The following is a 14,003-nucleotide window of genomic DNA, read 5'->3' as shown; positions in this document are numbered from 1 at the left end:
AGCAAAATAAGTGAAAAATGCATGAGCTATTTTAATGTGATATGAGAAGTTTAGAGTAACAAGTCTACTAAAATTGGAAGGTTAATGTTCTATTTACGAACAGATTCCAATTCCATTCCCACATTCCTTTGTATATGGAATGTGCATAAATAGTTTTGCTCATTCCCCTGGAACCAAAACAACTTAAATTTCATCTTTTTTGAAAGTTATAACAAGAAAGAGAAATAATATAACCACTAATATGATAACATAATCATTATATTTTGCCACATGCGATTTTTATTTTCTTTCTTTTTCTTTATTTCTTAAGAACAAAAATCGGCTGCGTTTATTGGACATGAGGGAATTTAAGTGTTCGGAAGTTTAATTTGAATTAAGTATTGGCAAAATACAAGCAGAATGGTTCTCATATCAAAATATAATTTCTTAAGTGTATGTTTGAAATATCAATTTCCTAATGCAGATGACAATTAAAACAAAAAAATGAAACAACATAAGAAAGTAAGTCAAATAAAGCAAAGACTATAAACCAAAGACCAAACATACAAAGATATGAATGGTAGAAACATACAATAAAGATATCCTCAAGAGAGGTACCAATAGGATTTTAGCAAACTCTTCAAACTGAAAATAGCTCCAAAGGATGAGTGTTTCTGATAAAATGGTGGTAATGTTATTGGCTATGCCCTATATAGCAGCTGTCAGTGATTTAAAAGGGTTGTGTAGTCCAGGGTGTTGAAAGTGTTAACTGATGGCTCTCTAAGAGATTTTATTTTCTACTTCTTTTAATTCTGCACATGTGAAAACAAGCAGAGAGATGAAAAGGGAAAATTTCAGAATGAGGCGATCTAGAGTCACTGCTTAAACCAATGGTTCCCAGACTATGTGCTGAGGTGCCCCAGGCCACCCTAGTGGATTCACAAGGTTTTTGGGGCAAAGTTTACATTTTTGAGGAAACCACAGTGATATCTACCAGACATTGCATGAAGTACTAGCCTGAGGTAGTTCCCAGTTTCAACATAATAGATGGTACTATCTTCCTTTAAAGGATGTCATATTCTTGAAAAGTTGGGTTTTTGGTGATTGCTGTAATGAAAAGCCAGCACCTTGTGAAATAATTTTCAACCAGTAAATGAGACTGGTGATGTACAATTTACTCCTGAGGTCTGAGAAGTTTTGCAGTGCCCAATAAGCACCCACATCCCATTAGTAAGTAACTGTGGTTATAAAGAATGAAATAAAATGATTATTTAAAAAATTTAAGTGTGTTATTTTTTCAAATTGCTTCTGAGTTGATGGACCATAAATACTTATTAAGTTGTTTGCACCTAACTACTTAATAAATAGAACTGTTTGGTGTTTCTTTTGGCTCGAGACCATGGTGAAAAATTACTGAGATATCCTATGTCTCTGTAAACCAAGAAAGTGTGAGAACCTCTGGGTCAAATAATTTCTGTATTCTAAGTAACTCTAAGACCTAGATAAAATGAAGGGATAATCCATCTTCATTAAAATTTAATAAAAAGCTTAGCTTGAAAAGTTGAGGCATTTGTATAATTACTGCAACAGAGAACCTATTATATTGTGTTTCTACTTATTTATGTGTTGATACTTTCTGCTATTTCTTGAAGATATTTTTAAGATCTCAAAATGATGATGCTATCTTGCATACTTTAGGCCATCCTAAAGAATCCTAATGCTGTTCTCACCTTCACATTCAATGTAATTGAGTAAATCACATTCAAGGAATTATTCTGTGTATTTCTTTCCTATCTTCCATAGCTATGATTTGCCTTAGAAAAGAATGGGTCACAAATTATTTTTTCATGTTTGTATTCTAGGTATTTTAGTGTGAAAAATGAATCACATTTCCCTGGGCTTATTTGTTACACATTTGACTAAAAACGAAGAGCTGATTTAAATTAATCTTTTTTTAACATTAGTGACTTTGACATTTAAATAGTAATGTATACCTTTAATTATTGATTGGTAGATAATGAAGACCAATTTTATTTATTAGGTACTTAAGAACTAATTTCTATTTCATTTTATAGATATAGGACAATGCTTTCTTCACCTTCCTACAGCAATATTTGTATATATTTTAAAAAATGGTATGTTTTATAGCAACATTATAGTATTACTTTGGAATTTTAAACAAAGGGTTCCAGTCACTTCTAATCAATTTTTGTATGTGTAAGTTTGAATATCATATTTTACATGTATATATATATGTGTGTAAATTCACCCATATAAGCAAAATAACTATGCAAATTAGAATTCTACATAGAGCCAAGCTCACTCTTTTTAAATGAGAAGAAGGTTATATTCATGCTTCTATAGCAATAACTTGTCTCAGGAACCCCAGAGACCTAAAAACATTTACAAATTTCTATTTGCCTACACTGCCATTAAGGATTTAATTCTATGACTAAAGGATTAATTATTGAATGCATTTTTCATGAATATGGTATATTTAGTATAATCTCTGATATCTCTGTCATAACAGGATTATAATAAATAGGAAAATCAGCACTCCACAAAATGAAGGATATTGGGAAGTTATGTTCAACCTAGGTTGAGAAGATGCCTCAGAGCAATTAGTCAATATAACTTCCTCATGTGGACATCTTGCTGGAGTGAGTGCAGTTTCACGACATGACTTAATCATACTTTGGCGGTGGCCTCTCTATTCCATTTGCTTTCTTCAATGTCCTCTGCCTAATAATACTTCTTCTTTCATTTCCCATGTCTAATTCCCACATCTCCAATTGTCCAAATGCCTACACTTGGTTCATTTACAGGGTTATAATTTCTCTTGATTTCTAAGCCTTTCTTGTATATTTTGGTTGCCTCCAATATCCTCGTCTTGCCTGTTGCTCTACATGTCTACGAGTTGACTGCATTCTTAGGGCCAGCTGACCTGGAGTTTTCTGAGGTCAATTAGAGTAGGCTTCTGCTAAGGAGCAGCCAAAGAACCACTGAGAGCAGCTCATGTCTCTATACTTGATCTAGGGGTCTTACCAGTGGTTGCCAAGCCTCCCTCCAGGCACTTTGATAATAAGAGACAGCAAAAAGGCAACCAGCTTTATGTGAGAAAATATCTTGGACGATCCTTCCTCTTTTGCCATGGGGTGACTGGCTAAAATGACTTTCCGGTTGTGGACAGGAAACAGTATTTTTCAAACACAAAATTTCAGTGGGAAAGTTGTTTTCTAGAATGACTTAAAATTGAATATGAAGATTTAAGGGGGAAAAAGGTAAAAAAAATTACAAGCTAAAATATTTCCACTACGGAAAAAATTCATATGTACACAGCATGTAGGACAAACACTTTTACAATTAATCTGTACACAATACAGAGTTCAGAGTCAACAATGATAAGGTATTGGAGATATTGTTCTCACATCTAAAAAATATAATGCTTATGACTTTATGTGTATTGTGTCCATGGATTAATTAAGCTGATTTTGTATGAAGCTCTGGCACTGTATCTGCTGACTTTGTCAACAGAAAGTATTTATAGAATGCGGAACTTTAAATATTTTCTACTAGAGCAACTTGCTTCTGAATTTAGCCTATGTTAAGTAAGACATTTCAAATGTATGCATCAAATGACATGTAACCTCTTCCTAGGGTTTATAGGAGTTAATTTCAAGATATGATTACAGCAAAAGGAAGTAAAAGTAGAGAGCAAAACAGAAAATTCTACTTTTGATGGCTGTAAGATTGGAGCAAAACAACAAAGAAATCAAGTAATGAATTTAGACTATCTAATCAGAAACTCAGTATCACATTTAGGATCAGCAGAGTGCTAAACTAATGATTTAGGGCCATGATGATTTTTAGAGAGCTAGGCTGAAGAGTTTAAAACTAACAGAGACAGCATACCTGTATTCATTTTGACCTTGGAGGGTTTGTTATTAAAGTCTTCAGTTTTCCTGTAGAAAAAAAATGATGTATTAATTTGTTCACTAGCATGTGGAACAGAATATCATGAAAGTGCGTTTTCGTTTTTGCTGTCTTTGGTGTACCTGTGAGTTAATATCACATTGTCTTTAGTCTCATTTAAATCAAGAAATCTTGATACAGTGGGCAGAATTTATAATTCTATTCAAGTGAAATTTCAATTATCATGGGTCCTATGATGAAACATAAACTTATGTTTTTGTTTAATGGATGAAAGTAGAGGAGTTTTCATTGTTAAAAATTAAATTTCTTTCACAAACATTTACACTAACAGTTCTTGTTCTTTAAACCTGAAAGGATCATTAGTTGTTAAGTATCCACTTCCAGAATTTTAAAAGGTAACCTAGTACTGTGAAATTATTACTTTACATTATTCAATTTATCTTATTTGAGATCATTACATTACATTATTCAATTTACATTACGTTATTCAATTTATTACCAGATCAACTTATTTCTGGGGAATATTTAATGTGTATTTTGAGCAAGTAGTCGAGGAAGATGAGATTCACCTATTTTATTGTTAAGATGAAGGAAATAAATGCTTACTATGAAGACACCTACTTCTCTTTCAGTATCAGATACCGTGCTTTTTCCCGATGAAGGATTTGATGTATGACAATTGAGATTAATTCATTAGAAATGGATGGTGGATGGTGCTTTTCATAGAAAAAATTTTTTACTATCCTGTATTATTTTATGACATGTGCGATGACTTGGTTCTTTCCCTGGCATATTCTCTTAGCCCATTTGTAGAGTTTCATATTTCTCCATACCCTAAGACCAAAGAGGAAGGACACGCTCCCACAAGAAGCAAACCTTCTAAGAGTGAGAGCTCTCTGGAAGAGGCGTTCTACCCTAGCCAGTTGGCCTTTGCTCCTGGTAGGGCCTGTTGTTAGATGAACTTGAACTTCACCAATACAACAACGTTAGTTCCCACGTCCATGAGTACTCTAACATCTCATCATTTTAAAAATTTTATTTATACTTTATGGACCAGTAGGGATAGGCTTGAAATGAAATCGTCTGTCATGATCTGTCAAGAAAGACTTTTGATAAATACATTCTTTTTCAGTCTGTTAAAAGAACACCAAATGATCTTCCTGGCTTTCTTGTCTTTATCTGCCAGGGCTCCTGCCTTCTCCTCCTTTCTGACCATTTCTCCTGCCCTCAAGTGTTCTGCTCTAGTTATCATCTACCATTTTCTTTCAATATGGCCATTGAAGTTCACCTCCTAGAGAAAGGCTGGTTTTATTCATTACCACTGTGAAACTCTAATAATGAAATCGAAACGTGAACACCAGCTAAATATAATACCCATCTTCTCTCCCAGGATTGGGGGAGAAATAGTGAAATAAAATAGCATGAAAAAAATACACTTAAATGATATGAGATATAATTATGAACCAAGAGGAGAAAGATTTTTTTTGATGTGTAGATTGAATTATTAACACTTTGGTACTCAGTAAGTACTAAAGCAATGAACATACAGAATGAATAAAATCACAGTACTGATATTCATTCCAATTTATCTTGTAGAGCTATAAACTGAAAACAATACAGATGATATCCTTGTTATGTAGTGTTTTTGGAACAGTTGATTGTGTTCAGTGTCATATTCTGGCCTATGTGCCCTGGAACAACACAGCAGTGTAGGAGAATCACGGCAGGAATAATGCTTCCAGCCGCCATGTCCTACCGAGTTACCATGATGTTACATTGGCTTTTACAGTAAAATTTCACAGGCCAATGACTTTGAAAAGTGATGGAGGGAAACTTTATGACGATGAATCTTATGTCATATTTTTTAGTGTATACAATTAAAGAGGCACATTTCTGTATATATATAATGTCTTTAGAATACACAGAAAAATATGACGCATTGCAAAGAAACTCTATTGAAGAGATGCCAATGAAGCCAGGGAAGAAGGCAGTGGTCCGTTCAGGAACCTTGAGAAAGCTCCATCAAATGTACTTATTTTAATCTCTCAGTAGCAAAACTCCTAATAAGTTATCCTTAAATGGACAAAATAAATGGAAAAGCAAAGCCTCAGGGGATGTCTGTGACCAAGAAGCAAATGCTAAAAGAAGAAGGAATAAACAGTCTCCAGAAAATGAGGACTCTAAGGACATTTCCCAAATTCTCCTTTATCACTGCTTTTCAGAACACTCAGTATTCAAAACTGTTTTAAATTTTAAAACTGAATGACAAAGATAGTGATGGGCTGGAACAATACGGCTTGATTAAGAAAACATCAAACAGAAGGAAGGTTAACTGTCAGAACACAAAACTTGCCAATATAAAATAACGGTGTTTTTATACCAAGTTAGAGAACTTATTATCAGCATTTGCTGTTTGAATTCAAATGCAATTTACAAAATATCTGACACCCAGAAAGTAAAATAGGATTAACAGGAACAAAGAAAGGCGCCACAAATCCTTGAGCTTTTCATCTTTAAAGTGATGTATCCTGTTACTTATAATTATAATTTGTGAGGTTTTTAAACTTCACATTGTTTTAGATGTCAAAATGTGAAATGACTAACTTCCTAATCAGGCAAGACATTTTTCGAGTTGTTAAAAGAAGAGCCACAGTGATTGAGTTCTCCAGAAGAACCTGAAACCAAAAGGCTTCTTGGGTGACTAATAAAAATGCATGATTCTATTTCCATTATTTGTACTAAAGCCATTAACGAATCCACAACTGAGAACTCTCTTTAGACAATTTAAACCAAAGCGAATCTAATCTCTCTTGTTCTGTCCTGAAAGTGTCTTTGATTGTGCTTATATAACAAGCACAGATTATTGTGGAAAACATCAAATTCCTAAAGTGTTTCCATGCTACCAGAAGAGACAGTATTTCAAGTATTCTCTTAAATTGGAATTGAACCAGGGCCAAGAGTATGAAAATTGACCATAAAATAAAGACTACCTTGAACCTCAGTAGATAATTCACAGAGCAAAGAACTGCCTGTGCGTTAGAGTGCCAAAATGATTTTCAACAGGTGGTGTGGAGCTGTATTTACTTAAGTTCAGTTCTTGCCAAAGTTTTATATAAAAAGCAACTTGATATGTGTCCTAATTTGTGTATAGCAATGGATTTGTTTTTCTTATGGGGCAGAGTAGTCTTCTTTCCCAATATGCATATGGCAATAGATTGTGTTGGGTTCCATGCACGGGCAACAATGTCACTTTGTATCTATGGTCTTTCAATTCTGCTTGAATTTCTTTCAGTTATCAGACACATCACTTTTTTATGGGTCAGAGCAGCCTTTATCCCCCAAATGCATATGACAATAGATTGGGCAATTTAACTTTTGAATGAAAGTTCTAAGAAGATGTTTGATTATTTTTTCATAGGCACCGACATGACTTTGTGTCACAATCTTGTAATCTTGTACATAATCTTGTAATTCTGTTGGAATTCTTTTATCAAGCCTCCCATCCTGAAGAGGAACGGAGGCAAAATCCTTTCCTCAATTTTGGCCAAGAATTCTCTGTGAGTCATTTTAATTTTGTAGACTTGAATTTAAGTACCAAAGCCATCTATAAAATTATAGGACAAAATTTTAACTCAGTTACTATGAGGAGCTGCCCAAAAGATTTTCCATGGAATAATTTTAATCCAGTCAATTGCTAGGGTTATTTTGAAATTAATCTAGTCACAGCTCATATATTGTTCAGAACAAAGGACACCCAGACAGTCTAAGTGACAGTCTTGAGCGATGTTAGATTTGTTTAGATATATTTTAAACACAAGAATAAAAATATGATGCATATCAAGGTTATGAATCAGATTTTAACCTGAATTTACTTTAAAATGGGATTAAATGTACCACTCTTTCTGGATAAACTACCCTGAGTGGTCAATGCATTTCTCTCTCTCTCTGTCTCTCAGCCTGCCTCTGTCTGTGTCTCTCTCTCTCGGTCCCTCTCTGACTGTGGTAGGATTAGAAGTATTCATAAAATCCAAATGATGTCACTTTTCAATTAAAGTCAAATGACTTAATTTAGGTTGTTGACGTTTATCTTTATCTTTTCTATTGTATCAGTATGCTGCTTTGAAATTTTTACGGGAAATACCCCAAGTAGTTTATTTTGTCCTTTACAGTCCCCGAGTTTAGAAACATAAGAATCCACCTCAACCCCTCTTCTGAATGGTTTCTCCGAATATGACGCCAACTCAGAGACTCCTTTGCCTCTGAGTGGGTACAGATCATCACAGCCAATAGTGAGGGCATGGTTGACCATGCTCAGCCTCCACACAAGGACTCTTAAATTCTTCCCAACATTCCTGACCTAATGGTGCCTGAAGATGGGTCCCTAGTATTCAGGAGCCAAACTGCTCACAGCATTTATACATGAATGCTGGGTTAGAACACAGTCAACATCATTTCTAGGAATAAGGAGAAATTGTTCCCATGAAAAGTGAGGAACAAAAGAACATGAGGTCACTGATTATTTTCATAAGAATATACAAAGCGTTCTCTTAAATTATACCAAATCGCCTGATACCTGCAAAGTTTTCCTGAATAAGAGCACCAAATATTTTTCAAGAAAACTAGCAATTTTCCTTTTGAGACTTTACAGTGCAAGCCACTCAAAATTCTTACAGATTTTTCCTAAAGACTATACTGCTTAGAAGTCATTCACCAGGTAGATAATTCTCTTTCTGATGCTATTGCAAAGATTCAGAATCTGTGAATCGCTCTCTTATTTAACTATAAAAGAATGCTGGTTTCCTTTCACGTTAAATGGTCATGTGATTTAACATTGCTCTGGTAGCCTCCTTTCATAGTATCTTTTACTTTTATATTGTAATACTTAATGATGATTATAGGATACATCTAAGTTCTTACAAATGCATCTTATTCCCTAAGATAAAGCCATTTGTTCAGTTCGATAGTACAGTACTAGAAAAATTCCAATCGCTTCTATCATGTAAATCAAAAGCCAAATATATTCCTAATGAAAATAAACCAGATCCCTAATGGGGGTCTGGCGAGCCAGGGGCATTATCAAAGAGACATGTGAAGAATGAATGAGTCTAGGAACATACGTTACAGGTGAACTGAATAGTGTTGGAAGGATGAGTCTTGGAGTCAGGCAGCCCAGCCATCTAAGCAATTTATACCAATGACATTATGCTTCAGCAGTAGAAACAGCAGCAGGATCAGACCTGCCTCCTTCCCCCACTGCAGCAAACCAGCCCCAAACCCACCAGCTGGCATCATCCCCATCCACCTACATTTCAAACACTTTGAGGCGGACTTTTACTGCTGATTGAGTCTTGAAAAAATAATCTAGACTTTCCTGCAAATACGCGTGGGACATTATCTTATAGCTTTAGAGTGAAGGGAGCCACCATGGTTTATTGGGTTGATTTGTATGTATTTTCCCATCTCACAATTATCTCACTCCCAACTTAGCAACACGTTGGAATTGGAAAGGAATTCTGCTTTCCAGGCAGCTTTTCTTTCCTCTTTAAATGGATCCTTCTGTTAGCTGAGAGTTTTTCCCCCTCTTTGCAGTGAACGAGAGGAGACAGACTTAAATAGTTGAATCAAACACTTGCCTCTTACCCCAGCTAAGTCACTGCTACTGAACTCAAGGGAAAGTGACACTTAGAGGTGTTGACAATTAGCCTTTTTTTTTTTTTTTTTGCCAAGGAAGATTCGCTCTGAGCTAACATACATGCCAATCTTCTTCCACCTTCTTCTATTTTTTAGTATGTGGGCCACCAGCAGAGCACGGCTGCCAACAGAGTGGTGTAGGTCCATGCCCAGGAACCAAACCCGGGCCACTGAAGCAGAGCACGCTGAGCTTCACAACTAGGCCACCAGGGCTGGCCCGACAATTAGCCTTTTAAAAAACCTTTTCTATTACCTTTGACAGCTTATACCCCAAAGTGATGGTGGGAGGAAAGAGATGTCTATAAAATGTCACATAAAGAATTGTATGACAAATTGCAGTGATAACACTCTGATGACAGCTAGCCCTGAAAATATCTCTTTTCTTTCTAACATTATACCGAGTACTATAAATTTCTATTTTGAGGAACAAATCTTTCACCTTTTAAAGGAATCATTTACTTCTTCCTTCCTAATTTGGAAGAAGTGAAACTCTGTGTTTGCAGGTGACATGATAATGCATGTATACAAAAACCCTAAAGACGCCACCAAAAAACGGTTAGAACTAATAAATGCAGTAAAGTTGCAGGATACAAAAATCAGTTACTTTTCTATATATTAATAAAATATCAGAAAGAGAAGTTAAGAAAACAATCTCATTTATAATTGCATCAAAAAGAATAAAATACCTAGGAATAAATTTAACCAAGGAGGTGAAAGACTCATACACTGAAAACTATAAGACATTGATGAAAGAAAGGGAAGACACAAATAAATGGCAAGATATTCCATGTTCGTGGATTGGAAGAGTTAACATTGTTAAAATGTCCATACTATTCAAAATGATCTACAGATTCAATGCAATCCTTATCTAAATTCCAATGATATTTTTCACAGAAATAAAACAAACAATCCTAAAATTCATGTGGAACAACAAAAGACCCCGAATAGCCAAAGCAATCTTGAGAAAGCAGAACAAAGCTGGAGACATCACACTTCCTGATTTGAAACTATGTTACACAGCTATAGCAATGAAAATATGGTGACTAGTTAATGACACTGTATTGTATATTGAAATTTGCTAAGAGATTAGAACTTAAAGGTTCTCACACACACACAAAAAGATTAGTGTGTGAGGTGATGGATGTGTTAATTAACTTGATGACGGGAATCCTTTCACAATGTATACATATCAAATTATCATTATGTACACTTTAAATATCTTACAATTTTATATGTCAATTATAACTCTTATATAAAGTTGAAATTAAAAAGTGTTAAAAGATACTTATGTTCAGTGTAAAAAGAATTGAAAAACAAAAGAACCATTTAAAAGAATTTGAACTTTGTTAAGTTCCCCCCCTCCGCCTTTTGTTTTCTTGTGAGGAAGACTGGCTCTGAGCTAACATCTGTTGCCAACCTTCCTCTTTTTGCTGGAGGAAGATCGTCCTTGAGCTAACATCTGTGCCAATCTTCCTGTTTTTTGTATGTGGAATGCAGCCACAGCTTGGTTTGATGAGCGGTGTGTACGTCTGCGCCCAGGATCCAAACCTGTGAACCCTGGGCCGCTGAAGCAGTGCGTGTGAACTTAACCACTATGCCATCGGGCTGGCCCCAAGTTTCCCCCTACTTTTAATTTTAGAACCTTTCATTTTAACTTTTATATATTGATATTACAAGTCATCTGATATAAAAGGAAATTACGTAATCTAGTTTAGTTTTGCATATATTATACTTAGAGTTTGAGTGGAAGCAAACATTAAATGCTGTGGGTAGGAATAGAGAAGTATCATTTTATGTGTGCTTGTCTTTTAAATCCCAGCTTCTGAAAAGGACCTTAGAGTAGTCATCTCGTTTTTGAGATTCAGCACTTGAGGATAAGAGAAATGATTGCTCCAAGATCAAATAGTAACAAGGTGAGACTCAAAAGTGGCTTAGCTCTCCTGACTGTTAGCGAAGGACAGGCATCTCCCCTTAAGGCACCTTAAAATGTCATTTGAAATCAAGATAATTCCCTTCAACGAACTACAATTAATTACAAGACCTTGCATTCAGCATAGTGCTTAATTCAGTACTGACTCATATATGGCAGGGTTTAGAGGAAAGAACAAAATATCAGGAGACAGTGTGGTGGAAGGCTAAACTGGATGATGAAGAAATAATGGCTTTTAACACAGGCCCATATATTTATCCTTCTAAGACTAAAATGGAAACAATGGTTGCTATGACAAGGATGCCTTTTGCCCAACTACTGCACAAGTCCAAACGGAAAGCTTTATTTTATTAATCCCAGACCAATACCTTTGGCTGTCTTCTCAGAAAACCTCAGCATTTCAAGTTAATGTTTGTTTTAACATATTTGCAGGGCAATGTTATTTTATGAAAAGACTACAGTTAAATAATCCTGCTTATTGTTAATTGACTATTAAAGAAACAGTCATACTTTTCTTCTGATTAAGCACACCTGCTTCCTGAACACCTGAACTAATGTTTATATAACTTAGCAATGTCAAAAGCTGTTGTATACTGCCAATATTAATATAAACTTGCGTTTGTAAGTGTCTCAGATATGAAATGGTGAAACTTACTTTGTGGAATTTGAAATTTTGGGGGGGACAGTGGTAGAAATTTGCTCCAATTTGGTCTCTTGGTCTTAAAATTTAAACAATACTTCTCTTACAAAGTTTATCTAGAATGAAAGTGTATCTTAAATCACTTCGCATACATTTTAAGGTAATTGGACTAATTTTAGAAAATTTAAGGAAGAAAATAATGGGCCAATGAGGGACAATATTAACTTTAAATAAATTTTGAATTTATTAAAATCTGAAATGTTTAGTATTTTTTGATGAAGAGTAGACAGTTTATGACACTATTCATTTGGAGACAATGAAAAGGGGTAATAAACATAGTTATCTTTTATTTTCATTGTTAAAATTAATTCTGGTATCAGAAATGTAATATTATTATTATCATTTATATACTGCTATTTCTTTGGAGTGCAAGAATAGGTCACCAGATTTTAGCTTGAAATTTGGCAAAATTCTTCATAAGATCTCTATGTTCTACATGCAAAAGTGTTAGGTGGAATCAGAGATGAATGAAAAATCATTTTCGGGAATGCCTGTCTCTCGCTGCGCATCTTCAACATTTTATTTTGGGGAAAAATAAGGTAGTATGGTTATCAATTCCACAGAAGATGTACACAAAAGAGAAGAATAGATAATAAGTAGAAAGATTATCTTGACAGTCTGAATTAAAATTTAACAGGGATAAATATGAAGTCCTGTAACTTGGCTAACCCAAGTCATTTCATGATTAAGTTGAAGAGACTGACTTTTCAAAACTTTATTTGAAATAAGTCTAGAGGTTTTAGTGGATTCTGAGTTCAGTGTGAAATAGTTTTTAAAAGCATCATTAAATCAACATAGAAATGAACAGTGGTTATATAAATCTAGAAAGATAATGATCCCACTTTTATAGCCAGGTTGCGGCCTCATTGGCTCTACTGAAAAATGTCCTCCTTTTGTGTTTGTCCATGAACCACCCTGGCATGGATGTGATTCCCCAACCAGGCTTTAGAGATTGTCACTGAATGCTGAAGGGAGGTTAGGCAAGACCACTGAGTGATTTGATGGAAAGACTATAGTGAGCTGCCAGGTGAGGTTAGCAGCAGTAAGAAAAATTATTCACACGTATTTTGATTTTATTCTTTTCTCATCTCAGGGAAATCATTCTAGTGGCTCTTAGGGTTAATGTTCTCAAATAACTCACTTGTATGCTTTGCATTGACAGGAAGACAGATGGATAACAGTTCCAATGAGAAGTTTCAGTATTCCCTTAAGATATACCTGAATTTAAGAAACATGATGTCCAAACGAGACAGTTTCTCAACGCTGGGTTTTTTACAATCTGGTTTATAGCTCTCATCAGAAAGAACGTAAATGAGTCCATCCTAGAACTAAGTGCTTCAAGACTTCAAATTATATAATAAAATGAAAGTCGATATCTACTGCCCTTTTATTTAGCAGAATACCAACCCAAATGACCTCACTTCTAGTTCTTGACCCAACTCACATGTTTCCAGCATTCTTCATTTTTCATACCTAATATAGTCCTTCATACCCTGCCACTATTTAAAGCTAAAACTTTCACTCAATCCACCAAAAATAGGCAAAGAAAACAACATACAAATTTATACTTAAATTGAACATTGGAGAAGAGTGGAACTTACTTGAACAAAGATTTTGTTGTTTCATAACACTCTTACTTATTTGACACGGTGGCTACAACTAGAAATGGTTGGAGAACTCTTTAAGATAATTGTTGGGCATATTTTTACATATGTAGTTAAATCTTATTTGATCTGCTCTTTTATTAGTCTTTTTCTCCCCTTTTATCTA

The 14,003-nt window shown here is 34.8% G+C and overlaps 1 protein-coding gene across 4 annotated transcripts in view; it reads right to left on the bottom strand.

Moving 5' to 3' along the window:
* Window positions 1-14,003, bottom strand: part of SORBS2 (sorbin and SH3 domain containing 2) — a 143,110-nt gene that overhangs the window by 95,811 nt on the left and 33,296 nt on the right. For all 4 annotated transcript variants that reach the window (XM_046648463.1, XM_046648464.1, XM_046648465.1 and 1 more), the window contains exon 3: window positions 3,892-3,941. In XM_046648463.1, coding sequence (XP_046504419.1) covers window positions 3,892-3,941 — 50 coding nt within the window. The remainder of the gene's footprint in view (window positions 1-3,891; window positions 3,942-14,003) is intronic.

The sequence above is a fragment of the Equus quagga genome, chromosome 22 (genome assembly GCF_021613505.1).
Source record: "Equus quagga isolate Etosha38 chromosome 22, UCLA_HA_Equagga_1.0, whole genome shotgun sequence".
Taxonomy (NCBI): domain Eukaryota; kingdom Metazoa; phylum Chordata; class Mammalia; order Perissodactyla; family Equidae; genus Equus; species Equus quagga.
Note: the sequence above shows the minus strand (reverse complement) of the source record. Positions and strands in the feature narration are given on the sequence as shown.